General features: G+C 57.6%; 3 protein-coding genes and 1 non-coding gene across 9 annotated transcripts; 3 read left to right on the forward strand and 1 right to left on the reverse strand.

Annotated features, from left to right (window-relative positions):
• Positions 1-22: 22 nt before the first annotated feature.
• ARL10 (ADP ribosylation factor like GTPase 10) lies at positions 23-8,802 on the forward strand. Of its 3 annotated transcripts, none has more exons than XR_008556447.1 (5): positions 23-298; positions 824-1,025; positions 4,041-4,216; positions 5,855-6,180; positions 6,852-8,802. XR_008556447.1 is itself a non-coding variant. In XM_008155983.3 (4 exons), exons 1-4 carry the CDS (start codon positions 116-118, stop codon positions 6,026-6,028), a joined length of 735 nt encoding a protein of 244 aa, XP_008154205.1. In that variant the 5' UTR covers positions 23-115; the 3' UTR covers positions 6,029-8,802. The 3 variants fall into 3 exon arrangements, 1 of the variants encoding a protein (XP_008154205.1); XR_008556448.1 differs by having other exon boundaries at positions 7,436-8,802; XM_008155983.3 differs by having other exon boundaries at positions 5,855-8,802.
• On the forward strand, positions 3,300-3,377 carry MIR1271 (microRNA mir-1271). The gene has a single exon (NR_129060.2). It is a non-coding gene; the product is annotated as a microRNA mir-1271 (primary transcript).
• A 992-nt stretch (positions 8,803-9,794) lies between the features above and the next one.
• NOP16 (NOP16 nucleolar protein) lies at positions 9,795-13,334 on the reverse strand. The gene is made up of 5 exons (XM_008155984.3): positions 13,121-13,334; positions 12,925-13,033; positions 12,089-12,158; positions 10,534-10,640; positions 9,795-10,032 (listed from the first exon to the last, which is right to left on the reverse strand). Exons 1-5 carry the CDS (start codon positions 13,225-13,227, stop codon positions 9,889-9,891), a joined length of 537 nt encoding a protein of 178 aa, XP_008154206.1. The 5' UTR covers positions 13,228-13,334; the 3' UTR covers positions 9,795-9,888.
• A 1,078-nt stretch (positions 13,335-14,412) lies between these two features.
• TMEM130 (transmembrane protein 130) lies at positions 14,413-25,368 on the forward strand. 4 transcript variants are annotated; one of them, XM_054718206.1, is made up of 9 exons: positions 14,413-14,416; positions 14,734-14,841; positions 17,737-18,042; positions 19,918-20,077; positions 20,899-21,065; positions 21,315-21,399; positions 22,535-22,740; positions 23,643-23,755; positions 24,170-25,368. In XM_054718206.1, exons 2-9 carry the CDS (start codon positions 14,757-14,759, stop codon positions 24,353-24,355), a joined length of 1,308 nt encoding a protein of 435 aa, XP_054574181.1. In that variant the 5' UTR covers positions 14,413-14,416; positions 14,734-14,756; the 3' UTR covers positions 24,356-25,368. The 4 variants fall into 4 exon arrangements, with proteins under 4 accessions (XP_054574181.1, XP_008154207.2, XP_008154208.2 ...); XM_008155985.3 differs by lacking the exon at positions 14,413-14,416 and having other exon boundaries at positions 14,571-14,841; XM_008155986.3 differs by lacking the exon at positions 14,413-14,416 and having other exon boundaries at positions 14,571-14,841; positions 24,206-25,368.
• Positions 25,369-27,145: the final 1,777 nt, after the last annotated feature.

Raw genomic sequence — 27,145 nt, forward strand, 5'->3', positions numbered from 1 at the left:
GGAGCGGGCTGGGTGGGTGGGCGCGGCCGCGGCAGTCGCAGCGGGGCCATCTTCGGCGGCCGGCTGGTTCGGCCTGTGCCCCGTGCTCCGTGCACCGCGCCCCGCGCCCGGCCCGATGGCGCCGCGGCCGCTGAGCCCCTTGGTGCTGGCGCTGGGCGGCGCCGCGGCCCTGCTCGGCTCGGTGCTCTTCATCCTCTGGAAGACCTACTCCGGCCGCGGCCGGGAGCGGCGCTGGGACCGCGGCGAGGGCTGGTGGGGCGCGGAGCCCGCCCGCCTCCCCGAGTGGGACGAGTGGGACGTGAGTGCGGGGCCGGCACCTCCGCGCGAGCGCCGGGAGCGCCTGGGTCCGGGGCGTGGGGCCGCCGCCCGCAGGCTCCGGGCGGGCAGCCGGGCCGTCGGGACCTCTGGAGCCGAGGCCTGGGTGGGCCCTGGGCTTTGGGGGGGCGGCTTCCCCGCTGGCGGTGTGGGGGGCCGCGCCGCGTGCAGCCCGCGCCGGCCCGGCGCCTGCGCAGTGCGCGCGGCCCGGGGGATGTCGGGAGGCTCTCCGCCGGCTCGGGAGCCGGTGGCGGCGCTGCGCGGTCCCCGACTCGTGGTCCCTTCGACCTGGGACGGGGCATAAGGCGTTAGCCCGAGGCCACGCAGGGAAGCCCTGCAGAACGGGGCCGGGGATTGGGGATTCCTAGGGTCCCGCTCGTCCCGTCGCCCCAGGCTGTGCCTGCCTGTCCTTGCGGGTGGGAGCGGGGATGGGCGCCGTGGTGCCTTGGGTCTGCCCCCGGGACGGGAAGGCTGGAGGGTGAGACTGCAGCCTGGCCTGTGCCCGCAGCCTGAGGACGAGGAGGACGAAGAGCCGGCGCTGGAGGAGCTGGAGCAGCGCGAGGTGCTGGTGCTGGGGCTGGACGGCGCCGGGAAGAGCACGTTCCTGCGCGTGCTGTCCGGGAAGTCGCCGCTGGACGGCCACATCCCCACCTGGGGCTTCAACTCCGTGCGGCTGCCCACCAGGGACTTCGAGGTGGACCTGCTAGAGAGTGAGCAGACTCCCCAGCCCCCGCGCACACACACCGTGTCCCCATCACCTGAGGGGACCCGAGCCTGGGCTCTTTGCCTGGGGGTGGCTCCAAAATGCATACCTAAGCAGATCACGCCCCTGCAGGAAATTCTTCCCGCGGGTCGGGGCACAGGATACAAAAGCTGTCTTCTGACGAGGGGGGCCTTCATGAATAGGCAGCTCCAGCTTGGTCCTGGCTGCGCCTCACTCCAACTGAAGCCCACATGCCTGACACAGGTGCTAACAGCTAGTTTTCTGTATGCCGTTCATTTGGCCGGCGTGTGGGCAGGGATGCTGCCTGGGAAATGCATCGCTAGGTGATCTTATCCTTGTGCGAGCACCATGGAGTTCACTTGCACACCTAGGTGGTACAGTCTGCTACACGTCCAGGCTGTGTGGTGTAGCCTATTGCTCTAGGCTACAAGCCTGGACAGCATGTGACTGTCCCGAACACCGTAGGCAACTCGAATGTGCTGTGCTACGATGTCACCAGGTGATGGGAATTTCCCAGCTCCATTCGAATCTAATGGGACCATTGCCATACATGTGGTTCGATATTGATCGAAATATGTGGTGTGTGACTGCACTTAATAAAATCCTCCCCGCAAGGCCGTGCAGCTGGAAACAGTCAGTACCCTCGTTAGGACATGGGGAAACTGAGGCCCAGCACTGTGACTCTCGTTGCTAAGCACCATGCCCCACTGCTTGTTTCTGAAGGGAACTTGATGTTTTCTTTTTGCTTCTGTCCTTGGCAAGCACTGTCCCCTCAGTCTGGAAAGCCATCTTCCCTTGATGAACTAATACTCATCCTTCAAGATTTACATCAAACACGATGTCCTCTGAGGCCCTTGCTAGGTTGGGGGCTCGCCCTCGGGGCACACCTGCTGCTGCAGTATTTACCCCATACCAGCCTGTGAGACACAGACAGGACTGATCAAGCGCTGGCCCTAGGCCCAGCCCCAAGCAGGTGTCTGGGAGAGCTTGTTGAGTGATCAGAGAGGGTCTGAGCTGCCCCTGCCCTCGGTGTTAGGCTTTTTGGGGTCTTGGGAGAGCTTGACCGAGAGGGCAGCAGTACTTAGCCACCTGTGTTCGGCCCCAGACTCGATGGAGGGACAGGTAGACTTCCTGTCAGCCACAGGACTCAGACCATAAAGCCTGGTGGGTCTGGTTAAGTGCTAGGTAGGGGCTCAGACTCTGAGGGCCTGGCTGTTGGCCTGACTGGGCCCAATTCCTCTGATCTCAGGCACTTGCCTATTGGTCTGATCTGGCTACATCTTTCCTCCCTGATTGTAGCAAACATCGATATTCACCTGGAATTCGGTCTTTTCAACAAGCTGTCCCCATCTCCCTCTTTTGTGCCAGGGGCACAGAAAGGTCAAGTGGGGGTTCTGCCCTTGTCAGGCAGAGGTAGTGCCCCTCTCCTCCAGCCCTGGGAGGAGGGGTTCGGTGTCTTCATGTTACCCAAAGGTCTGGCCAGTAACAGTGCAGCCTCCATAGGGTCTTTCAGCCTGGACTCAACCACAGATCTCCAGTGAAGTCCTGGGACTTTCGCCTCCCCGAACATGCACTTTGCTGTGGTCTCCTACAACGCCAGGCCTGGGACCCAGCTGAGGAGGAGCCTTTGTGGGTCTTTGATGACTCTTCCCTCCCCCCACCTCTTATATCCACTGAATTAGCTTAGTCCTGTCCGCTTTATCCTTGTCTGTCCAGATTCTGGTCTGTCCACTTCTCCCCACCTCCACCACTGCCTGCCTCGTCCAACCCCAAATCATCTCAGTACAACAGCCTCCTTGCTGGTCTTCCTGCTTTCCGTCTGTCCCCAGGTTACAGTGGTATCTTTTAGACCAAGTCACTCTTAAAACCCTTAAGGGGCTCCAGGGCCCCACTCTGGCCTTCCAGGCCCTATGTGGTTCAGCCCGGCCAGGCTTGCTGGTCGTGGCTTCCCTCCCTCATGGGGTGCCGTGGTCACTGGCCACCTTCTGCCCCGGGTGCTCTTCCTCTGCCTGGAATACTCTCTGCCTCTTCATGGCTACTTCCTTCTCATCAGCCAGACTCAGCTCACATGCCACCTCCTTGGGGAGACTTTCCTAGACCCCCAATCCAAAGGCACCCCCACAGCCACTTTCACTTTTCCTGTTTTAGTTCCTTCCTTTCTGAAATGTGCTGGTGTTATTGCTGTGTCTGTCCTGATTGCGGGGGGAGCCCCATGAGAGCAGGCCCTGCCCGCCTCGCTCACCTCGGCTTCCCCAGCACCCAGATCAGTGCTTGGCACCTGGTAAGCACTCAGTAAATACCTGTTGAGTGCCTGCTATGTGCCAGGCATTGTGCTGAGGGCTTTGGGGGGATCCAGAGGGAAACCGCTCTAACTCTCAAAGAGCTTAGAATCCACAAGGGTCAGAATTATAAGCAGAAACACCAGGCTGCAGGGTGACCAGTGGGGACTGTGCAGAGGTACAGGAGGAAAAGGAAGGCCGCCCACAATGGGGGCATATGTGGGCAGCCACGTGGTAGGACTGAATATGGCGTTTCTGGGGGAAGAAAGGGGGGTGACCAGACTGAACAAAAGAAACTGAATGGAGAACGGCTGTGCACAAGCCGGGTAGGAGTCCTGGCTTCCGACCACAGCGGCTGACCCAGGAGCAAGCCAGGAGTTGGCAGGAGGCAAGGCAGCCAGGAGAAAGCAGTGGAGAGTACTGTTTATTGAGCACCTACTACCCACCAGCCCTCAGAACAGAGCACTGTATATGTACCTTTGGGTTTTGCCGTTAGGTAAGTTGAGTAGGGAGGAGACTCATGTTTGAAGGTAGCAGCTTGTCCAGGGAGACCCAGCGCTCAGGCAGAACTAAACCCAGGTCTGATTGGCTCTGGGACCTGTGGTCTTGTCCTTGTTCCTGGTGGGTGAAGCCTTGGGAAGCTGGATGAGGGTGGGGATGGGGCTGTCTGTAGAGAGCCAGGGCCTACGGAGGCTCTGAGCTGGCCCCTGGCCTCTCCGCAGTCGGTGGCAGCCAGAACCTGCGCTTCTACTGGAAGGAGTTTGTGAACGAGGTGGACGTGCTGGTGTTCATGGTGGACTCGGCTGACCGGCTGCGGCTGCCCTGGGCCCGGCAGGAGCTGCACAAGCTGCTGGACAAGGACCCTGACCTGCCTGTCGTCGTGGTGGCCAACAAGCAGGTGAGGGCCACAGGAGTCTGGCTCGGGTCAGACTTGATCCACAAGTGGCTGGGCTGGGTGGGCGCACTGGGGAGGGACTCAGGCCCAGGCCCATGACTAGGCCCTGGCGGAGAGCCTGTCCCCCACTCTCTCCCTCTGCTCCTTCCTCACCCCGTATCCCCGTCCTGTCTGCCTTCCCTTCTGCCTCCCTGTCATTGGTCATCCTAGAGAAATGACAAGCATCATTATGAAGTATCCACTAGATGCCAGGTGTGGCTTTGAATGACATTTTCATATTATGCTTCTGGCCCTCCATGGTGTGAAATACTGGTCCCATTTTACAGACCGGGCATCTGAGGCTCAGAGAGATTCTCCTCAAGGTTGTTCACATTGAAAATAGTGGAAGTGGGATATCTAACTCCCAAACCTGCGCCTTTTCACTCTGCTATGCCCTTGCGACTTCTGGCCCTGATCAAAGAGCTAAAGCCGGGAAGGGATGGGAGATTGACAGAATGAATATAATAACAACTAGCACTTGTGTGCGTGCTTACAGTGCGCCAGGCACCTGACAACCATGACCTCACATCAGTCCCACAAAACCCAGCACAGGCCTTGCTGTTGTCCCCAAGTGCCCAAAGTTCTAGGTGGTAAGTGGCAAAGCCAGGACTGGAACTCAGATCGTCCTCAAAGATCCTGTTGTTGACCGCTGCACTACACCTCTCCTGGGTGCCGGAGGGGTGCCTTGGGCCCAGCAGCCCTCTGCCTCAAGTGCCGTTCTCAGCACCAGGTGAAGCTGCCACAGCATGGAGTCCTGAAGTATTGCCTGTGGCCTGTGCCCATGTCCCTGCGTGTCATGGGACACCTTTCCAACCTGTTTGGGGAGAGGCTTGTGTCTTTGACCTCAGATTCCCTGCCTATTGGGAAATACGTGACATTTATAAATAGGTGACTGTACGTCCTGGTCTGCCTGGGACAGTACCCATTTATGCCTGTTATTCTAGTATAATTATTGGTAGTACCCACTTTGAGTCTCAGAAATACCGCAGTTTGGACAGTGAATTACATCATCATCCTACATACAAACTGTAATTTGTAGCAATTTTGAACCTACAGGAGACAACACTAAAGGTCCCAGCATTCTATGAATTGTTCCAAGAAGAATCATTTTACTCTTAAGCCAGGCTTGAAATTATAGCATACCCCCACCAGCCCAGTTCTGCAGTGGCCTCTGGCTCGTCCGGAAGTGAGTCCACTGTAAGATCTCTCCACTACTGAGCTTAGGAAACAGCTGGGATTCCTGTAAGGGTCCTAAGCTTGGGCATCACACCAGCCTGAGTTTGAAATCTGGCTCTGCCAGTTCTGTTCCCTTGACAATGACTTCACCTTCTCTGAGCCAATTTCCTCATCAGTTGGTTAAACTGTGAGAATTGAATAAGACTTGGTACCTAGCACAGTGCCTGATGTATAGGAAGTGCCACTTCTAACCACAGTGGTTAATGAAGAAGAGAGATTAGTGCAGAGGAGAGGCAGGGATGAGGAAGAGTTGACCAAGGGGTCCAGAGGCCACTCTGGAACTTGGGCCCCAGGATTCCCTGCGGGAGCTCAGGTTTATTCCTGGATGAGGCTGGGTGTTGGGAAACACTGTGGCTGTTTCACCAGGACCTGAGCGAGGCCATGAGCATGGTGGAGCTGCAGCAGGAGCTGGGGCTGCAGGCTGTCGACAACCAGCGGGAGGTCTTCTTCTTGGGGGCCAGCATCGCCCCTGTGGGACCCGGATCTGAAGACCCTGGCACCGTGCACATCTGGAAACTACTCTTGGAGCTTCTGTCCTAGGCTGGCACCCCTGCTCACCCACCAGCCCTGGGAGCCCCAGTCCTGTGCTCCTGCTCCTTCATCACTGGCCTGGGCCTGGGGCAGGAGCTGGTGGCAGCCGTCCCTCTCTCCTTGCCCTCATCAGAGCCAAGAACCACGCAGAAGCCTTCCTGGTGAGGTGGCCCTGGGGCTGAAGTGGGGTGGGGCAGAGGGTGGGCTCAGGGCTCCCCTCCCTGCAGGTCCTGGTGGTTGAGGAAAGTGCTCAGTCAGGCTGTTCACTCCTGGCAATTTCATGCCCCTCCTCTCGGACAGGTTCTAGGCAGGACCCAGTGAGCCCTGGCTCAGTTCCACGTGGTCCTCCAGCCCCAGCACTGCCCATCTGGCTTGTGGCCTTGACCAGTCTCTTCCCCTCTGGCCCCGGGGCCATCATTTTAAAAGGAAGGCAATTTGTGTGTGTGTGTGTGTGTGTGTGTGTGTGCAAACTGAGAGATGCATTTCCTAGCATCGGAGATAAGAAGTGCGAGGACAAACCTGGAGATCCTAGCAAGGGTCTGCAACCTCCCCGCTTCCCCAAGCTAAGGCCTAGCCCATCCCCCTCTCATGACTGCAGAGTAAGTGGTGGTCACCCCCTAATCAGAAACACTGAATTTCCCCGCCACATCTGGAGACAGAAGCTGCTGCTACTGTGTTAACTGCCAGCACCAGGTTTCCATAAGTGGGCGAGACCAGTCCCATTCCTGAGAAGACTGAAGACTGCCCACCAGAGCTGGGCCTTGATCTAGAACTGCATTGTGTTTATTTATTTATAAAGGGAACAGGCCAAAGATTTAGCCTCTGTTTCTAGGTGCTGTTATCAAAACCCCAGATGACTGTGATGGGAGGTCTGGATCTTTGAGGAAAGTGGCTGGGATCATTAATGACGTGATAAGTTAGGAGCCAAAGCTGTAGCTCCCCCCGCCCTGACTATAATGATACCAGGATGTTCACACTGATCCGCCTGAACTGTACCTCCATCAGTATGTCAGATCCCTTCTGTGTGGATAACAGAGGACTCTGGGGAAGGAAATTTCAATCGTGTAAATCCAGGTAAAGAAATGGGACGTAGCGACCAGCCCGCAGGGTGGCCTGGGGCACATCGCTCAGCCTTCCCTCGCCCGGGGGTGCCCAGCCTCCGCAGCATTGGCTGGAATTTCCGTTCTCTCCAGTGCGCGTTCCATGCTTCCCTTTCCAGTGACCGGCCGGTCAGGACCATTTTGTCTGCACCGACACTTCTCTTTCGTGCAGGCAAGAGGAGCCTTTTGTCTGTCAGGGTCACTGAATAACCAGTGGCCACAAATGGACTATTTTTTATCAATTCTGTTTGCTTTTTCATTGAGAACAGGTTCCGTGCCTTCCTTTCATTTGTTTACTTTGTGCTCAATTCTTCAGCTCGTGTGAGAAGAGGGGGAGGAGGGAGGCGGAACTGAAGAGTAGCTCGCTCTGCTCTAGGGCTTCGGATTAACTTCCTGCATTAAGAAGCGACTTGTCTGCTTTTATTTGAAACAATTAAGGAACGACTTGGGTTGTGGAGTAGCCTTTGAAACTTCTCTGACTTTTCACTTCTGTGTTCATGAACCCCACCTGGATCCAGTGCTTGAAAGTTACCTTTGGAACCAGTGCTGGCGAGGGACCCTGTTCTCCCTGAGATCTGCCTGTGGTCTGAGTATCAGTCCCTGTGTAGTACAGTTTTTAAAGTCCCTAGTAGGGAGAGGTGAACTTGAATAGAGTTCAACTACATGTACTTGAGGTACTTTTAAAGACCACTCAGAACTGAAGGGTCCCAGTGGCATCAGAAGACACTGCTGAGGGGCGCTGATGCTTGCGTGGAATACAGACGTTCAGTGGGCCTGTGGGCGGCTGACCGCTGTGCTCCTGTGCGGGGGCTGCTGGCCCGTGTGCTCCGATTTCCGGGACCTGACTGGGCAAAGCAGGACAGCTAGCTGCCTGGCCTGGTGACTGATTCGGGAGCCAAATAAGTACTGTTGGGAACCGTGAGGCTCCTGAGCTAGTCTGGCTGACACTGCTCCCACCACTGCCCTGACTACAGCTCCGGACCTGTCTACGCGTGGGAACAGGTAGGAGGTGTCTGGGCCAGCCTGGCCCAGAGCGGGCACACGTGGATGGTCTGGGCAAGAGGGCCCTTGAGGCTGCCGGGACCACCACCTTGGACTGACTGCCCATCCCAAGAAGCCTCTAGCACCTCTCGGTGCCCACAATTGCCCGTCGTAAGCTTGTGCTGATGGACGGAGTCAGTCCTCACTGCTCCCCTACCCAACCCTCCACGGAAGTGCTGACGAAAATCTAACTCTGGCCTGTCTGCCTGAAGGAAGCATCGGATTCTTCAGGAAACCTTCCCACTTGCCTTTGAAAAACTTTGTTCTTATGTAGTTTAGTAGCAACTGCCAACATCTCACACCAGCTGCTGAAGCTCGTCTATGGTGTGGTCCTCGCGCAGCTGCCCGGCCTCGGAGCGGGGGCAGGGAGCGGTGGGCCTCGTGCTTGCTCTCCGCTCACACGTCCTCAGAGTCCTTTCTAGTAGCTCTGAAAAGGGACCCTCCAACTTTTCCTCATCTGCCGCCCCCAGGAGATGAGGCCCTAAGGGACAAGGGGAGGTTTGCCATCACAGATCTGGAAGTAGAGGGCCTTGCTGTCCTGCCTGTGCCTTGCACCCAGGCCCACAGGCCACCAAGGGCAGCGGGTGGGTGCTGGCGGCGTCTGAGGCACCACACAATAAATGCCGAAGTGGCGTGCTTTCACTGGAGTTCTCATTCTGAGGGTGCTGGGGGCTGCAGTCTCAGGGACAGGACAGAGGGTGGTTCCAGAACACTGGCTGGGATCATGTGTCAACAAGTCCCAGTCCCTGGGCTCTGCAGCACACAGGGTGGGTGGTAAGGAGCATCAGCTTTGGTCTCTACCTTCTGGGGAGTATCCAGACCTCTCCCCCACTCCTGGCTCTGGACTGTCAGCCAGGCGTGGAAATGGGAGCAAGGATATCTGACAGCCTCTGTGCCTAAGGTCAGAGTGGAGGCCACTCCCCCGCATTTACAGACAAGTCCCTGCACTCGAGTAGGGGACGTCCAGCAGATGAAAAGGCAGCTCTGACTGGTGTGACTGCTAACAGGAAGTCTGGGCATGGGGGCTGGAGGATACTGACACAGCCGGGGGCAGGGGGTAGTAGGGAAGGCCTCCTAAAATTGGCACCTGAACTGGCAAAGAAACAAGGTCAGGGGCCAGGCTAGTCGAAGGCCTGAATTTGGGATGCTGTGAAGGACTAGAGTTATGAGGCCACAGACTAGATCCCAAAGGCTGCGCGTGCTGTGCCTCGTGGCCAGTCGCTGCTGGAGTCTATGGCCTGAAGGTGGGTCAGGGGGCCGCCTTCAGAGGCCAAGGGGGAGACGCAAGGGAAAGCCCAGGCCGAGCCATTGGAAAGACGTGACTTCAATCCCCCACCCCTAACGCCCATCAAGCCCGTTTCCTTACATGTAAGATGAAGATAGACCCACACACCTCAGTTCCATGTGAAATAATCTATGTAAAAACACTGAGCCCTGCTTTTCAAGAGCAGCAAGAAGAGACATTTTAGGTGCTTGTAGGAGAAGCCTCAGGAATGGGAATTTTTCTATTATTGATAGCTGAAGACAGACAGCGCCCAGTGCCCACCCACACCCTGCCTGTGATCCTGCCATGGAGCGGTCACACCCTCATGCCGCCCAAACCAGGCAGGCCTGGCCCCGAGCACGGGGTTCGGCCAGCCTCTGTAGCCACACCCCTCCTTGCCTTAGACCCCGTTCCAGCTTCTCGAGTCCAGGAGGAGGCTTCAGCCTGGGGCAGGCACAAACCAGTCACTCAACCTCCATGGCATTCTTCTGCAAAGAATGAACGAAGGCTTCCCACTCCGCCGGGTAAAAACGCTTATAGACGTTGATCTTGTTCCGAATCTGTTTCGGGGTGTCTTGATAGTAATTCTTCTCATCCCGGGCCATAGCCTAAGAAGGGAGAAGGGCCACTTGAGGGATGGATGGGCAAAGGTTCAAATCCTAGCTCGCTGGAGGTGGGCCACCACTCCTGTCCCGGAGGTTCAGCTTCCTCACCTCAAAAGCAATGATGTGGGGAAATGGAGGCAGAAGCCGCAGGGGCCAGCTGAGCAGCTCGTGCTCCATCCACAGCCAAGTAACCCCACTAGGCATGGCGGGGGGGTGGGTAAGGTCAGTGTAGCCCGATCTTCCCATTTTTAACAGAAGCTAAACATATGGACTTTTACCTAAAACCTCCCATAACTAAAACGGCAAGTAGTTGAAGTTCTTTGTAAGTACCATGCAAGCAAATCAACATGTGGGACAGCCCCTCAGGCGACCTCAGCTATCAGCACTGCCAGGAGGACCCAGCTGCCAGTCTCTTCCCTGTTTCCACGCAGGAAAAGGCCCTAAGCAAGCAGATCAGATCACAAACGGTCTGCGCTATCTTCCCAACGGGCCTGAGCCACTCACCTTGTAGTCCTCCCCGTGGTTCTCCACCATGTAGCGGACGTAGTCTATGAGGTCCCGAGACAGCGTGTTTCCTTTCTTTTCTGGGAGGCTGGCTTCTGCCTCGAGGTCTGGGGTGAAAAGCCAGGAGACGGAATGAGGTGTTGCTCCCTGCACGATTGGAGCTGTCCAGTCACCCCTTTGCCCAATCCCAAGCTACGAGAGTTATTATGCCAGCCATGTGATGGACTTGGCCTCCATCCCCATATTTGGTGCTAGAACCTTCCTCTTCAGCCCCTTGGGACCCAGGCTCTGCCTATGACACGATCATTTATCAGTGGCAACTACCTGAAAGGCAAGTCATCGCTTTGGGCCTCAGGTGGGTAAAAGGAAGGTACCAAACTTACAACCTTGACTGAGTGCCAGGTCCTGGGACAGAGATGAAGGTCCATTGCCTGTCCACGGGACAGGGCTCCCTGCCAGCTCTACAACGGCCCCTCTTTTCTTGACGAGTTACAATAGGTCCCAACAAATGAGAACTAGGGTCTAGGGCTGGGCCCAGGCACCTCTGTCCAGTGAGGGAAAAAGCCAAGCTGTGCAGCCAATAACGGCTTTGCTTTTAACACAGCTAGGCAAACACGCCCTATTTCTCTTCTCTGAAGGAAGGAAGATAGCTCACTGAAACGAGCTGGTCAACTCTTATCCAGAGTTAAGTGCTAAAACTGCTTATAGTAAAAAATTTTGCTGTAATCACACGATTTTATATATGCAATCCAATGCAGTACTTACGAGAATCACTGAGATGTACTAAAGATAGGACCTCAAGCAATTCTATATCAAATGCCTGGCCATTCAAATCCTACATTCAGAACTATTAAAAACCTCAGACAGGGAAGCCCTGGCCAGTGTGGCTCAGTGGTTGAAGGTTCGATTCCTGGTCAAGAGCATGTCCCAGGGTTGTGGGGTTCGCTCCTGGCCCCAGTCAGTGTGCATGCAGGAGGCAACCAGTCAATATGTCTCTCTCACATTGATGTTTCCCTCTCTCTTCTCCCTCACCCTCCCTTCCCCTCTCAATGGAAAAAATATCCTGGGTGAGGATTAACAAAAAAACCAAAAACAAAACAAAACACAAAAAAATCTCAGACAAGTAATAGGAAGGGTGGGTAGAGAATTCCAGAGTATTCTGTCTTCCCTGCAGAATTTACGGTGTTTTAATATTCAGTTTCTGTGGCCTTTATGAACATGAAATTGATTGGTCATTGGGAAGATTAAATAAGATGGTGAAATCTCTAAAAATCTGTTCATCCTTAAATTCAGGAGAAGCTGAAAGATGTGCCTGAGACTTAATGGGTTTCTTTTCTAACCTCTCAGGCACCTGGTTCATCCTCCCTGAACATTTCTGACCTCACTTCACACACTTGAGTTTAGCCAGCAGACCACGTCCCAGCCGGAGACACAGCCCTAACTGTGTGAGCCCTGGGCCAGCTCACCTCTTCCCTCTGACCCTGGTTTCTCTGCCTGCCCTTTCCAGCCCTGACTATGCTGGATGGTAACCCAGAGGAATGTGGCCAGCACCCACCGCTTAGCACATAGGGCTTCCGTATGAGCTCCTGACGTCTCTCGCCTATGTCCACCTCCATGGCCTTGACCTGCAGAGAACAGAGCCAGTGAGACCAGTAGATGAAGGATCCTGGATGAAACTTCCAGAGGCTCTTGCCCATCCCAACGCCACGGCATGACCCGTAAGAATTCCTGCACAAGGAGAACCAATGCCCTGGAGGTTTCATGATTCTCATGAGACTCACGCAAGCAATTCACCTTTCTGTGCCTGTGAAATGGGCACAGTAACCCTGTCTGCCTCACATTTGTTCAAGAAACAGCAGCACCAGTTCCCTCTGGCATGAAGGGGTACAAAGAAACTTGCCTAAAGGCGACGGGACCAGTTCAATCAGTAAATCCATTTACTAGGTTAACTACTTACTGGATTTTGTTGGGGGAAATAAATAAATATATAATACACCACCAAGTGCTATAAGTTAAAGCAGGGCAGAAGTTAGTGAGTGAAAAAAAGGTGCTATTTTTTAAAGGGCTGGCCCAGAATATCCTCATTTGGGAGAAATGGGTCCTAGGAGATGCCTCAGACCAAGGATAATTGGATGACTTGGGGGAGGGTGTAAGGAAAGTAGAGGCAGAAAAAGATAAATTCTGGAAAATACCATTGAGATGCCATGGGACACAAGTTTCAGAGGAAAAACAGTAAGTGGAGAAGCTGCAACCCAGGCCCAGTGTGTGCTGGGAGGGAGGGAGAGGCAGGTGGGAAAGGGACCCTCAGCCGGCCGGTGAAGGCGGCCGAGGCCACGGGCGGGCGTTCGGAAACCCGGCTAACTGCGGCGGGGCGGGGCGCCGAGCCAGTACCTTTCTCTTGCGGAGGGGCACCGCCTTGTTGGGGTCCATAGCCAGCCCCATCTCGGCCAGGTTCTGCCGCACGGATTTGGTGTGGTCCCAGGCATGTCGGATGTGGGAGCTGCGGGGAAAGAGGGAGAGCGTGGAGCTGTCATCTCGCCGGCCGTGCCCGCCAGGCCCGCGGCCTCCTGAACCCCGGGCCCCTCACCACTCGATCCGCGGGACTGCCTTCCGCCGAGCATTCCGGTTCAGACGCTTCCGGTTAACACTGTAACCGAACTTCTGCCTCCGGGTCTTCCCCTTGGCCTTGGGCATCGCGCCGACCACCGCTCCGGCAATTCAGACCCGGCGCCTCTCACTCCCAGAACCTCGTGTAGCGGCGCTGTGGGCTCCTTCCGGAGGCTGCGCGCACGGCGTGCCAGGCTTTTTGGGAAATGTAGTCCTCCCCGGCGCAATACGGTGCTCTTACTACAACTCCCAGAATGCAATGAGAAGTTGCGCCTGCCTACAATGCTCAGCAAATACCCCCCTTTCATGACCAGGAGGCGGGGCTTAACGTCCAGTTTTCTCTCCCCGCCGTTGCCTGGGACACCGCGTCTCCTGGCCACGTGACTCCCGAGGCATCCTTGGAACCATCGCAGCACCCCACCTAGCACCTTTGCAGCTAATTCTCCAGTCTGCAATGTTCTTTTTTTTTTTTTTTAAAATATTTTATTGATTTTTTACAGAGAGGAAGGGAGAGGGATAGAGAGTTAGGAACATCGATGAGAGAGAAACATCAACCAGCTGCCTCCTGCACACCCCCTACTGGGTATGTGCCCCCAACCAAGGTACATGCCCTTGACTGGAATCGAACCTGGGACCCTTCAGTCCGCAGGCCGACGCTCTATCCACTGAGCCACACCGGTTAGGGTCAGTCTGCAATGTTCTTTCCTCGGTGTCACAAAGCTGGCTCCTCCCGCCTGGCAGGCCATGCTTGACCTCAATTGTATGACCCCCTCCCTCTGGACCCCATCCCTTGCCCAGGTACAGAGTAAAGTCGAGCTGGACCTAGGTGGTGTCCAGTCTTTAAGGCCGGCCAGGCCTGGCCAACCTGTAGGTCGGAGGAAAGACACGCTCTGCTTGGTTATGGCAGATGGACTGACTGCTTAGGCCAAGGAATGTCCAAGGAGCAGTCTGGTCACTCCTCATCACCGTTGTCTGGTTCTTGCAAGGCCCTCCGTGACAGCGACGTCACCGGGGCCCAGGTTTGAGCACAAGCACCATTGTAGGCAGGCGCAGAGAGGGTAAACTGAGGAACAACGTCATTCCCTGAGCAGGGACCCTGTGATCAAGCCCCTCTCTCTCTCTGGAGGGGGTGTCCAAGGCCCGTTACCCAGCGCCTGGCATACGGTAGGCTCTCCACGTTTCTCGAATGAAGAACCGCATCTGTAAGCCGAGTGCGTCACAAGCGGAGGAGGCAGCTGGAGAGCCCCCCACAGGGCCTGCTGCGGGCTTTGCCGCGGTGCGTGCGTCTCGGGACGCTGAGTCAGAGCGGGCAGGCGCAGACCGGGGAGGAGAGGGGAGGGGGCGCGGACTGGGGAGCGGAGGGGAGGATCGTGGGGAGAGGAGGGTGCGATGCGGGAGGGGACGCGGGGAGGGGGCCCTGAGCGCTGACGTGGGCTGGGGTCGGTGCGGTTGGCTGTGGGAGGCGGCAGCGCGCAGCGGCACTGTGTCCCCAGCGAGGACGAGCGAGCGCCGCGCCCGCACCTCCCCGCACTGCTCGCGCCCTGCGCCCCGTGGAGAGGCCGCCGTCGCGAAGTCGAGTCGCGTCCTCTCCAGCTCTTGCTGCTCCTGGAGCCGCCATGGCCCCGACCCCCTGGCTGCGCGTCAGCCACATCCTCTGGCTCGCCTGTCTCCTGCGCTTGGCCCCAGCGGTGGCGGCCGCAGGTAAGGCGCTGCGCGGGCGGCCACCCGCCCTCCCCGAGCCGCCGCGCGCCCAGGGCCTTGCCAGAAGCCCGGGCTGCGGAGCTGGCGTCCTGCGCCCCGCGTGCACCCCCCACCCCCAACCCCGTGTTGCGGAGGGGACACCGCCAGCTGCGTGCCGCGAAGCCCTCTACTCTCCCTTCACCCCTCTCCCCAGAAGTGGCCTCGACACTTGAGGGGGCTCCCCGCGCCCCTCGCTTTTTGCTGCCACCCATAGAGGGGCCCTGCGCTGCCCCCGGAACAGTGCGCAGTAACCTGCGAACCCAGCCCGATGCTCGGGGACCTTGTAGCCGATGGGGGTGGGGGGACGGTGCGGGGAGACCGGGTATGTGCGGGGTCAGCCATCACGTCACAGTCCCCCCCCCCCCCCCCCCCCGGGGAACGCAGCCAGGTTGCCTGCGGAGGTCTTTGCTATAAAATGTCTCCTTATCCGGAGAGCCCCTCACCCTATTTGTGTTGGCCTGGTGGGGGGGGGGGGGGAGAGGGGGAGGGATGCGATTTAAAAGCCCAGCCTCCCATTTCCTCTCTGGAATATTTCCAAAATGGACCCCGGGTAGGCTCCTCCTCTACCATCTACATCCCTCTCCCTCCCCTCCCCCCTCCCCCCTCCCCCCGCCCTCCTTGCTGGAAAGTCAGCACCACATTTTTTAACTCATTTTTGCACAAAAAAGGATTGTCCAGATTGAAGAGTTGTTGGGGAACAGTTGGGATTTGGAAGGTTATGGGAGGGGATGTTAAATATTACCTAACAATTTCATTCACCCCCCCCCCCCACACACACACACACACACACACACACACACACAATTTAAAAGAATGGGAGAGAGAGGAAGGCAATTCTGTGCAATACAAGCCACAAGGTAAAATAAGAACTTGCATCTCAGCGATGAAATAAGAGAATTCTGTCCTTGGCCAGGATCACCTGCCTCCCCCTAGAGATTCAGATAGCAATGGATCTCTTGTCCATTAGGTTTACGTGTCCAGAAATGATCAATGTGGCCTAAATTACAAAAAAAAAAGTGAATTAATTATTTGGAAGTCATGTGTGGTTCCCAGACTGGCCTGTTGTACCCATGATATGGTCCAAACAGCTGGGAGTGGGGTTGGGGAAACCCACAGGGGCAAATAGAGGCTCGGATGCCGGCCCACCCCCCTGGGGTCTGGGGCAGCCCGCATGGTGGTGGTCCCACACCAGGGTGGAAGTCAGAAGTCCGTGCCTTGGACTGTCAGTGAGTTATCCAGACTTCAGAGGTGCCCGGAGGTGTTCTGGGCTGTCTACAGGTGCACTGTGAAAGGCTGATGTAGCCATATTCTAGAATGTTCAGGGCTCCACACACCGTTGTCAGAGAAAAGGTGTATGCTCCTAGGGCTGGCTGGTGGGTGTTGCTTTGAGGCCGTTACCACGTGGCCTTCTGCTTTGGCCCTTTCAGCTCTCGGTCTCTCAGGACACCTCTGGTGCCCTCTAAGCCAGGCCTTGACGGCTCTGTCACACGGACTCTCAAACTGGCAAAGATAGATTTCCATGGGTAGGGTACCAGGACCTGAGCTTGGTTCCTTCAGCCAAGCCTTCGTGGTCCATTTCCGCCTGGATGTCCTGGAGACTTCCCAGAGCCCTCAGGGAGAGGGACAGCGTCACCCAGGAGCCGTGAAACAGCCGCTTTAAAAAAATGCTCCACGTCGGCCCTCACACTGAAGGGTCCAGGACGCATCTCCATTGCAGGCTCCATCCCTGGCCCTGCTCAGGGCGTGAGTGTGTGCAGGAGGCAACCAATGGATGTGTGTCTCTCTCACAGGATGTTTTTCTCTCTCTTTGACTCTCCCCTTCCCTTCCACTCTCTCTCTAAAAAAAAAAAAAAGAAAGAAAAAGAAAAGAAAAATGTCCTCTGGTGAGGATTAACAACAACAACAAAATGCTTAAGAAAAAGTGCCCTTGGAGGCTTTTTGTGTCTGCACAGTAGGGGTCTCCCAGGAGCTGTTCCAGGGTCTGCCACAATGACTGCGGTAGGCACAGCCCCGCCCTCCCATCCCTCCTCCCAGCTGAGCCCGCCCTCCTGATTCCATCCCCCTGGCAACGGATCTGCGTCTTGGTGCTGACGTGCGCTGTGACGTGGGCCTGTCCCTGCAGATGCTGGATGGCCATTAACATGCAGCCAGCCAAATGTCCCTGCCGCCCGCCAGCCCTGCTCCGGCCCACACTCCTCGCCTGGGGGTGGGCAGGAGCCAGAGGGTGAAGGAGGGGAGGTCTCTTACCTGAGCACCTCTTGTTTGCGCAGGCCAGCCGGCCAAACGCTGCCTCCCAGCCAGAGGGGGAGAGACGAGAACTCAGCCGGTTCTGTTCTGCTCCCTGACCACAGGGAGTGGTGTGATCCCAGGGGGCTCAGGGTCCCTCCATGTAAAATACATCTTATCTTCTTGGGGCAGCTTCTGCCACAGCATCTGGAAATCCCTCTCTGGGGCATGGGCGAGGGGCATTCTGTGTGCCGTGCCCTAGTCCAGAAGAGTGGGCAGCGACGGGCACTTCTCAGCAGCGGCTGCCTGCGGGGTTCCTCCTGCGACGGGCCGCAGTCACTGCTCATAGCTGAGATGCAAGGCCAGGAGGTCAGGCCCATCCATGCTCATGCTCTGGAAGGTAAGTCTGGGACACTGGAAAGAGCATGTGATTTGGAGTCCGCCAGGCCCCGGTTTGAATCCCAGCTTGACAATGAACCAGCCATATGACTCTCGGGCGAGTCAGGTGAGCTGCCTGGGCCTCAGTTTCTCCCCCGGTCAAGCAGAAGAATAGAAGGCAGCCCAGAGGGTGGCCGTGCTGTTCCTGCCACGTCCCCTCCTGAAACGCAGTTTGTGTGTCTGGGCTCCTAGGCCTGTATGAGCTGAACCTCGTCTCGGACGGCCCTGTCACCACGGGGGCGGAGGTGAACGTCACGGCCAGCCTGGTCGTCGGGGACAACAGCAGCCTGGCCCTGCCCACCGACCCGCACTCCTACCGCTTCCACTGGGTCCACAGCCCGCTGCTGCTCACGGGGAAGACGGACGAGGCTTTCAGATCCACCATCCGCGCCGTGGGCAGCGCGCCTGGGGACTTCCCCGTCTCCGTGTGGGTCACCGCGGACGACTGCCAGCTGTGCCAGCCGGTGGCGAGGGGCAGCCTCACCCTCTCCGTCACAGGTGGGGACCCTCCTGTTCGCTCATGTGCCTTCAGACGCCGGGTGCAGGGGACATCCAGCCGGCTCTAACGGCAGACATGCAGACTAGGCCCCTGCCGCCTCTGTTGCCAGTTAACGAAGGGTCAGCCCAGCCCTCATGGCTCCGTGGCTGAGTGCTGACCTATGAAGCAGGAGGTCACGGTCCCATTCCATTCAGGGCACATTCCCCGGTTGCGGGCTCGATCCCCAGTGCAGGAGGCAGCCAGTCCATGATTCTCATCATTGAGGTTTCTATCTTCCCCCTCTCTCTTTGAAATCAATAAAAATGTTAAAAACAAAATAAAAACAAAGGATCAGAAAATGGTAATACCCACCGCTGGCAGGCCGGGCTGAAACCGGCACTCAAAGCGCCTGTTGCTCCTGGGGTATGAGTGAGTACAACCCCGTGGAGAGCAGCGGATCAACACACAAACGTTATTTTACATTTGGCCTGTTCATTTCCATTCTCTCTCTCCTCCACCGCCTTCCCTCCTTCCAAAAGGTCCCTGCTCTCTTGGGATTCACAATCTCTTAAATAACTTACCTTCAGGAAATAACCCTCCATTTGTGTCATGCACAGAGGTGTTCTTTGCAGTGGTGTTCATAATAGTAGAAGCTATAAACAAGCCAAGTATGCAGCCATGAGGGGAATGGTTAAGTATACTGACATATGTTGTGTAATGAACAATAATGACCTTTACATTGAGTTTGTAATGTCCTGGGAGAACACTCATGCTTGTAAAATTTTATTTATTTATTTATTATAAATATATTTTTATTGATTTCAGAGAGAAAGGGAGAGAGAGATAGAAACATCAATGATGAGAGAGAATCATTTATCAGTTGCCTCCTGCATGCCCCCACTGGGGACCAAGCCCACAACCCGGGCATGTGCCTTTGACTGGAATCAAACCTGGGACCCTTCAGTCCTCAGGCCGACGCTCTATCCACTGAGCCAAACCAGCCAGGGCCTTGTAAAATTTTAAAAAGCAAAACAGCCCAGCTGGTGTGGCTCAATGGTTGAACATCAACCTATGAACCAGGAGGTCATGGTTCAGTTTTTGGTCAGGGCACATGCTGGGGTTGTGGGTTCGATCCCCAGTAGGGGGAGTGCAGGAGGCAGCTGATCAATGATTCTTTCTCATCATTGATATTTCTATCCCTCTCTCCCTCTCCTTTCCTCCTGAAATCAATAAAAATATGTTTTAAAAAAGCAGAACAAAATTTTATAACCAGTTTGATCTACTGTGTTTAATATACACACACACACACACAAAACGTCAACAATGGTTGTGTGTGAGTGATAAGAATTTTCTTTTCATTCTCCTTTTCAGCATTTTCCAAATGAGCACCACTGAGCACACCTTACTCTTTGCTTTTGTGCTGAAAAAAAAAAAAAAAAATCAGCTCTTCAATTATTTTTAGAGAAGGACACAGAACGGAGGTCCCACCCAGCCCAGCACATGGGGTGTGGCGAGGCGATCGGTAGAACTGCTCATTCTTTAAGGCTCATCTGATACCGTGAAGTACTTCCCAGAAGTCACTTCCTTCTCATTCTGGGCATCTTTTGTGCCAGAAAGGTCAGGGCCCTGTTGAAAGGGGTGCAGGCGGAAGCTGTGCCCGTCCCACCGGCTGTGGGTCTTCCACGCCGACTACACAGCAGGCGCCCATGACTTGGGGGCCGTGCGCCTCTGTGTGCAGTGACCGGCAGGGTCCCCTCTCGCACCCCCAGCTCTGACAGCCGGAAGGTCAGGTAGGGGGGGCGGCTGCTCTGCCTAGAGGCCCCTGGGGTCACTCCTGGCTCCGCCCTCCTGACCCCTCCGTGGACCCACCCTCCCTCGGTCGCTCTCTCCCCCAGAGTCCATCGTGGGGAAACTTGTCATCACCCAGAACGCGTCCCTGCCCTGGCCCAGCACCTATCTCACCAAGACGGTCCTCAAAACTTCCTTCCTCCTCCACGACCCAAGCAACTACTTCAAGAACGCCTCCTTCCTCTACAGCTGGGACTTCGAAGACGGGTATGTCCTTATCCCCTCGGTGCCCCCAAGCCTTGGCCCCCGGTGGTGGCCCCGCCGTCCCACGCAGGGGGCCCTGTCCTGTCCCGCCTTCACCCACTCACTCTCTCTCGCCCTCCACACTTTCCTGGAGCACCTGCTCGGTGACAAGCTTGGGGTGCGTGGGGACCTGCGGTGAGTCTCATGGGACCTGCCTTCGAGGCGCCTGCAGCCTCCTAGAGGGGGTCCCTGGTGCCCAAAACAGTCCTTTGAGGAAGGCCAAGGTCGGCAGGGTTTTTCTCCACTTGACTTCGGAGGGGCCTGTTCCGGCTTCATTTCTCCATACTCCTCCTCTCCAAACAAGCCAGGCTCCAGGGGGCAGGTGGGGGAGGGAGCCCAGGCAGCCCACAGGCACCCCAAGTTCACGCGAAGGGTGGTGCTCAGTGGAGACCCCTCACCCACTTGAGTCCCCTCGAGCCCCTGGCCCACGAGTCCACGTGCTGAGCCTGTGATCCATGGGGCGAGGAGGGGGCGGTGGGGAGGGCTCCGGAGCCTTCGATGAGCCTGGGAAGCGGCATGTGGGCTCTGAGGGCTGATGTCCTTGGCAAGCCTAGCCACCCTCTGTCCGTGAGGGGTGCTCTCTGTCCGTGAGGGGTGCTCTCTGTCCGTGAGGGGTGCTCTCTGTCCGTGAGGGGTGCTCTCTGTCCGTGAGGGGTGCTGAGGTGTGGAAGGCGGCCGCTGTGGCGACGGGCTTGCTCGTGAGGCCCGTCACTGCACAGCCACCCTGACTCTAAGAAGTCACGTGAGTCCCTTCTGTCCTCTGTCTCCCCCCTGTCACCTTACAGCACCCAGATGGTGACGGAAGACTCTACTGTCTACTATAACCGTTCGATCATGGGGACCTTCACCGTGAAGCTCAAAGTGGTGGCGGAGTGGGAACCGGCGGCGACGGCTGCCGGGAAGGGCATCGTGCAGAAGACGGGGCACTTCTCGGGCTCGCTGAAGCTGCAGGGTGGGTCCCGGGGGGTGGGGGGGTGGGGGGTGGGGTGCAGGTTCAGTGCTTCTTGTTCCCCGGCCGCATCGGCCTCTGGTCCCGGGCACAAGGCGCAGTGGACGGGGCCTCGGTCTAGCGCACGGGGAGAAAACACCGAAACCCGCTCTCCCTGGCTTTGGCAAGAGGGGCGCTCACACAGCCCGGGCCTGGGAGCCCCGAGACCTCTGTCTTCAGCCACCAGGTTCAACGGGGCCCTCTGCCTTTCAGAAACCCTTCGAGGCATCCAGGTCGTGGGGCCCACTCAGATTCAGGCCTTCCAGGAGTTGCCAATGACCTTGAACTTCCTGGGGAGGTGAGTGAACCCCAGAGTGCACTGTGTGACCCTGTGGCCCTGCCGCTCTCCCCCACAGATGTCCTGAGCCTGCTCCAGATCCCGAGGGGCCCCCAGTCTGGGGGCTCTTGGAAGGCCAGTGCCACCCAGCCTCTTGGCTGTGCCACGGGAGAGCTGTGGGCACAGCTCCATTCTCAGGGTGCAGGGGGGAGGGCACTGGCCTTCCGGGCTGTCCGCAGTGTGGGCATCAGGGCAAAGGCCGACGAGGGTCCCCTTCGTGAAAGGCCCTCGGTATGTGACTCGGGCCTGCTTTCCACCCCCCGGAAAGCAGCCCCTCCTGGGTAGGACGGGGCCCAGCTCTTGGCCAGAAGGGCACTAAGCTGGGTGCAGTAAGCGACAAGACAGGGAGAGGCCGGGAGTGTTTGCCCCACAAGGGTGGACAGAGCTGCAGAGGGCAGCAGCGAGGGCCCAGCCCTCCAAGGGCTCTCCGGGGAAGACCAGTTCCCGCCCCCACGGACAGGCAGAGGGAAGCAGGGCTGGAGGGAGAATGAGCAGAGTGGCGGAGGAGGACACAGCACGGGGCCGGAGGTGGCTGGTAAGGCCTTCGGGCGGCTGTGGGGCGGGGCAGGCACTTGGAGAGTGGGCTGGGAAGCCAGGGGCTTGGCGGCCTGGGTCTCGAGTGTGTGTGTTACGCGAGCCTGGGATTGTGGGAGATGGGAATCCTCGCTGGGCGTTCCTTGGACCTGCGCTTCCCAGCTCGGAACCTGTGCTGCGCAGGCAAATGGCATGAAATGCCCTCGTCCCCTTTAAACCCATCACAAGCCGACCTACCCTTTCGGATCCTCCTCAGAGGCCACCTCCTCCAGGAGGCTTGCCCAGCACACCACGCGCATCACTGGGCAGTCACTCGGCCTCCCCTGGCAGCCGGTGCAGGCTGATTGCCTCACGGCCTGGAATCCCCTCGGGGTCCCCACCGCTATCCACTGCTGCTCCCCCTCTCCCCCCCCCCCCAGGCTGGAAGGTGTGAGGCCAGGCCCGCTGGGGGTTCTGTCTGGAAAGGACATGGAATTCATGGCCGCCTGGCCCTTCTTGGACTTGGTCCGTGCCCACACGCTTTGCTGAGCCTTTTCTGAAACGCGGCCGTATTTCCCTGCAGCCCGCCTCTGACGGTGTGCTGGCACCTCAGGACCGTGTGCCTCCCGCTGGAGGAAAACAGGTGCCACCGCCGGGAGTCCGTGGCCAGCACCGCTTACAACATGAGCACCATCTTCATGGAGCCCGGGGACTACTGCTTCAGCATCCGGGCCGAGAATGTCATCAGCAAGACGCATCAGTACTACCGGGTCCAGGTGTGGCCCTCCAGTAAGTGACCCTCCCTTCTGCCTCAGAGCCAGCACAACAGCCACCCCTGCCACAGCCCACTCTGCCCCTGCCATCCACAGCCAACCCCTCCAACACTAAATCACCGATAACCCTCCTGATCAACCAGTACCATCGACCGCCTGCCTGTACCCCCTCCCACCAAACTACACCAGCGCAACCAACAGCCAGCTCCAGCACCACCCATTCTAGATGGTTCCTTCCTTCTGACCTGTCCCCGTGGGGGTGGGGGGCTGGTCTTCCCCAGAAGGGCCCTTGGAGGGCGCTGGGCCTTGGCTGCTGCCCTCTGCAGCTCCGTCCACCCTTGTGGGGCAGCGCCACCCTTGACCCCACCGCTAGCAGTAACAACAGCCAGCTCAGCACCCCCAGCCCAGCTGGCCGGCACCGTGACCACGTGCACTGCCAACACCTCCCAGCAACGTCCAGAGCCGGCGGACAGCTCTGTAATTGCTGCTCCCACCAGCACTGCCATGAACACCCCTCCTGCCAGGCCCACGCCACTTGGGCCAATGCCACCACTGCCAGGGCGCCCCAGCGTCTCCGCTCTCTAGCTGCCACCACCATTGTCACCAATGTCCCTTCCACGTTACCAATGCCATACGTGTCCCCAACATGAACACTCCCACACGAAATGAGCCACCATGATCCGCGTCTCCTGTTTATCCCCATCTCCCCAGCACGTGGCCTCTGTCACGATACTGTTGCCACATGCAACTTGGGTTTTGTGAAATTCTGGATTTTCTTTTTGAAGTTGTCTAGTTGGAATGCATATACATAAGAAAAAGGCTCTGGTGGGGTTAATTTTCTCTCTTCTGTGGCCTCCTGAGAGTTAGCATTCAACACCAAATACCTGGGTCCGTGACTTCACCCTTTCTCACTCCCAGGCTTCCAGCCGGCTGTCTTTGCTTTCCCCTGTGCCACAATTATCACCATGATGCTGGCCCTTATCATGTACATGACCCTGAGGAATACTGCTCAACAGAAGGACATGGTGGAGGTGGGTGCTAAGGAGGGTGGGAGGTTGGACATCTAGGTCCTGAGAGGAGGATGATGGAGAGGTTGTATGGAGAGACATGGGGGCAAGGCCAGAGGGCTTGGAAGGGTCTGGATCCAGTGCAAGACCCTGGGGCTGGGGGATATGTGCCCAAGAGGCATCCAAGGACCAGGCAAATTTGTTGATTTGGCTTCTTCCCTTACCTCTTGCCTGGCAGCTGTGCCCAGGATCTAGTAAGGGAGAGGGACACAGAAAGAGGGAACCCCAGGAAGCAGAAAAGCCCAGGGCACAGTGGCGTGCTGTGCGGTGCCAGAAAGGTTTTTGTGCATGCTGCCGCTAGGCAGCTGAGCTCGTAAGGCCACCTAGTGAGGCTCCTGGTGGGTGGGTGATTGACCCATGGGGTTTTGTTCATCATAGGTGGCTGATTTTGACTTTTCTCCTATGTCTGATAAGAAGCCGGAGCACCCCACTGAGACCAGGTGCTGCCAGATGTGCTGCTTGCCCTTCCTGCTGGAGACCCCATCTGAGTACCTGGAGGTCGCCCGTGAGAACCACGGGCTGCTGCCACCCCTCTATAAGTCTGTCAAAACTTACACGGTGTGAGCACTCCCCACCCAGCCTCCGCTTTAACTAACTGCCAACTCCACGCTTTCGGCAGGTGGTGCATGTCACCCAGCAGGAGAGGTTCATGTGTGCAGAGCCATCTGCCCTGGCTAGTGTCCATCTGTACAGTCCAGCTGCTGCCACAAGCCCCCTCAGTCACCACCCTCTGGCCATCTGTCCATCTGTACAATTCAGCCACTGCTGTAAGCTCCTCTCAAGTCAGCCCCACCCCTCACCTTTGAAGAGGCTGGGTACCTTCTCTCTCCAGGTGTGCTTGGCTGTCCCTACCTGATCCTCCGATGTTGGCATGTCTGCTGGCCACGTGTGGTTCGAGCTTTCCTCCCCCAGGTGCCCCAGTCTGGGTCAGAGACCTAAGAGGAAGGTCACAAACGATTAGGGATACATCACAAAAGTTCATGCATAGAGACAAGCACGTACACACACACACACACACACACACACACACACACACACACACACACACGTTGCACAGATATCTTGGTTGGTCTTTGTATTGTTCAATCGGTTGCTGGGATGTACCCTGAATTAGAACGAAGATGGAATCTGACCTCCACTTGGCCCCAATAGCTCCTGGGCCTGGTCTGTCCTTTGTGAACTGTTTCTGCAGCTGCCTGGCCCCATTCTAAGGACGCCTGTTCTCTGCCTGCTTCCTGGGGCAGGGCTAATACTTGGTGAGTGGGAAGAGCTTCATAAAAGCACCTTCTTTTACTGAGGCCCTGTTCACGTCCACCGAGGAAGAGGCCTGGAAACAAAAGAGAAGTCGAGCAGGCGGGGACGTGGGGTCCCTGGGAGGGGAAGGTGGTGTGGCCGCCCAGATGCCCCCAGAGGGGCCTTGAGCAGGAAGAGGCAGGACTGGACACAAGCCCAGGCCTCTCCCCCGCGGCCCAGTGGCTGGGGCAGGCAGAGAAGAGGGAGGGAGCAGGTTATGGTGCAGAGGAGAGCACTAGGCCCCAGCCCACCGTGCAGGGGTGCCGGGAGCAACGCGGGCCTGTTTGGTGGGGGGAGGGCGGGGCGTGGGGGCCGAGCTCTCTCTGTTGCTGTGATTGTTGGCTCTCAGACTTTGCACAGAAACCAGCTGTGCAGCTCATCCTCGTGAAACACGGCCATTGTTGCTGAATAAAGCTCGTGTGCTCTGAGTATAACCACGCACATGCTGGGAGGCGGAGGCGCTTTCTTTTCCACGCGTGACGTTTGAGTGGTTCTTGGCCGCGGCAGGATGTCCCTGGCGTGTTCTCTGGTGACGTGGTCTGGATGGAGCTGCTGTCTGGGGCCTCGGGACCGGGTCAGTGATGCTCACTCTGCTGCTCGGGCCGCATCATGATGACGCCCTGATGAGGGTCTCCCGGAGGTGGGTCCAGGCGCCCTCGGGTGACCAACGTGCAGCCGAGCCTGATGCTCCGGGCAGACTCTGGATCGGAGTGGGAATGTGCCACGCGTGGGCCCTTGCTGCAAATGCACATCCTTGGGCCCTGCCCACCCCTGATCCAGCACCTGGGAGGGGCAGCCACCTGTGTGCCCACAGCCCTCGGGGTTCCAGGGCATCAAGTGTGAGACCTCCCCGTCTCCTGCAGGCTTCTTGAACTTGGAGGTACATGACAATCACGGGAGGGCTTGTTCAATGACATGTTCTCATGCGGGACGGGGACGGGGGTGGGGTGGGGTGGGGCGTGAGATGCTGCATTTCTAAGGAGATTCCTGCTGACGCTGCTGGCCCCAGGACCACCCTGACTGGAAAACCTCTGGGGGGGTCCACACCCTTCCTAACTTGCTCTTCTGTGAGAGGTGTGGGTTTTTTCTTCACTGCCTCTGCTCCCCCGCCAGCACCGAGCGGGTACCCCCCAAGCTGGACGCGGGTGGGAATGGGCCCTCCCCGGCCCCGTGCTGTACCACTCTGGGAAGCCCCACTTGAATGAGCAAGGCCGTGGAGAGGACTGTCCGGGACTTCAGCGTTCTTGGCACAGGCACCCTTCCTCTGACCCACCCGGGGTGGCCGGCTGTCGGCCCCCGGCAGCTGGGAGAGGCAGAGACAGCCTGTGTACGGGGCACACCCCGCCTTATGGGGCTTCACTAGGGGGGCGGTGTTTACAAATGGAGGGCAAGACCCTCCCCCAGCTCACTTTACTGTGGTGTCCTGGCACTAGACCCACGATGCCTCCGAGGTCGGCCTGTCGTAGTAGTCCGCTCGGGCCGCCGTCACAAAGGACACAGACTGGGTGACGTGAAGGTCAGAGATCTATGCAGTTCTGGAGGCCCAAGTCCAAGATGGAGGTGCCAGAAGAGTTGGTCCCCTGAGGCTTCTCTCCTTGGCCGACAGGAGGCCGTCTTCTCCCCGTGTCCTCTCGTGGACGCCCCTCTGGGTGTGTCCTGATCTCCTCTTCTTATAAGGACCCCGGCAGACTGGGTTAGCACCGTGGTCGGCAAACGGCGGCTCGCGAGCCACAGGCGGCTCTTTGGCCCCTTGAGTGTGGCTCTTCCACAAAATACCACGGCCTGGGCGAGGCTTATGTTGAAGAAGTGGCGTTAGAAGAAGATTAAGTTTAAAAAATTTGGCTCTCCAAAGAAATGTCACAGTCCCACCATCCACAGGAAGTCCGTCTAACCAGATCCTGCATCCGACCACTTCTCCTGGTCTCCGCTGCCCTGCCCGCCCCCCACAGACCCTTCCCCGTCCACGTCCCCTCACCCGCCCCAGAGCGGCCTCGGAACCACACCAGGACCAGGATCCTCTCCCAGCTCAGAGTCCTTCCAGTGGCCCCAGGGCCCGCGTGA

The sequence above is a fragment of the Eptesicus fuscus genome, chromosome 6, assembly GCF_027574615.1.
Source record: "Eptesicus fuscus isolate TK198812 chromosome 6, DD_ASM_mEF_20220401, whole genome shotgun sequence".
Lineage (NCBI taxonomy): Eukaryota > Metazoa > Chordata > Mammalia > Chiroptera > Vespertilionidae > Eptesicus > Eptesicus fuscus.

Coding starts and splice junctions, on each gene's coding strand:
- NOP16 (XM_008155984.3), bottom strand. CDS start 13,227: ATGCCCAAGGCCAAGGGGAAGACCCGGAGGCAGAAGTTCGGTTACAGT. Junction 13,034..13,120: donor GCAGTCCCGCGGATCGAGTG/GTGAGGGGCCCG, acceptor CTTTCCCCGCAG/CTCCCACATCCGACATGCCT. Junction 12,159..12,924: donor TGCCCCTCCGCAAGAGAAAG/GTACTGGCTCGG, acceptor TGTTCTCTGCAG/GTCAAGGCCATGGAGGTGGA.
- ARL10 (XM_008155983.3), top strand. CDS start 116: ATGGCGCCGCGGCCGCTGAGCCCCTTGGTGCTGGCGCTGGGCGGCGCC. Junction 299..823: donor CCGAGTGGGACGAGTGGGAC/GTGAGTGCGGGG, acceptor CTGTGCCCGCAG/CCTGAGGACGAGGAGGACGA. Junction 1,026..4,040: donor CGAGGTGGACCTGCTAGAGA/GTGAGCAGACTC, acceptor GCCTCTCCGCAG/TCGGTGGCAGCCAGAACCTG.
- TMEM130 (XM_028131861.2), top strand. CDS start 17,335: ATGGGCGAGGGGCATTCTGTGTGCCGTGCCCTAGTCCAGAAGAGTGGG. Junction 18,043..19,917: donor CCTCACCCTCTCCGTCACAG/GTGGGGACCCTC, acceptor TCTCTCCCCCAG/AGTCCATCGTGGGGAAACTT. Junction 20,078..20,898: donor AGCTGGGACTTCGAAGACGG/GTATGTCCTTAT, acceptor GTCACCTTACAG/CACCCAGATGGTGACGGAAG.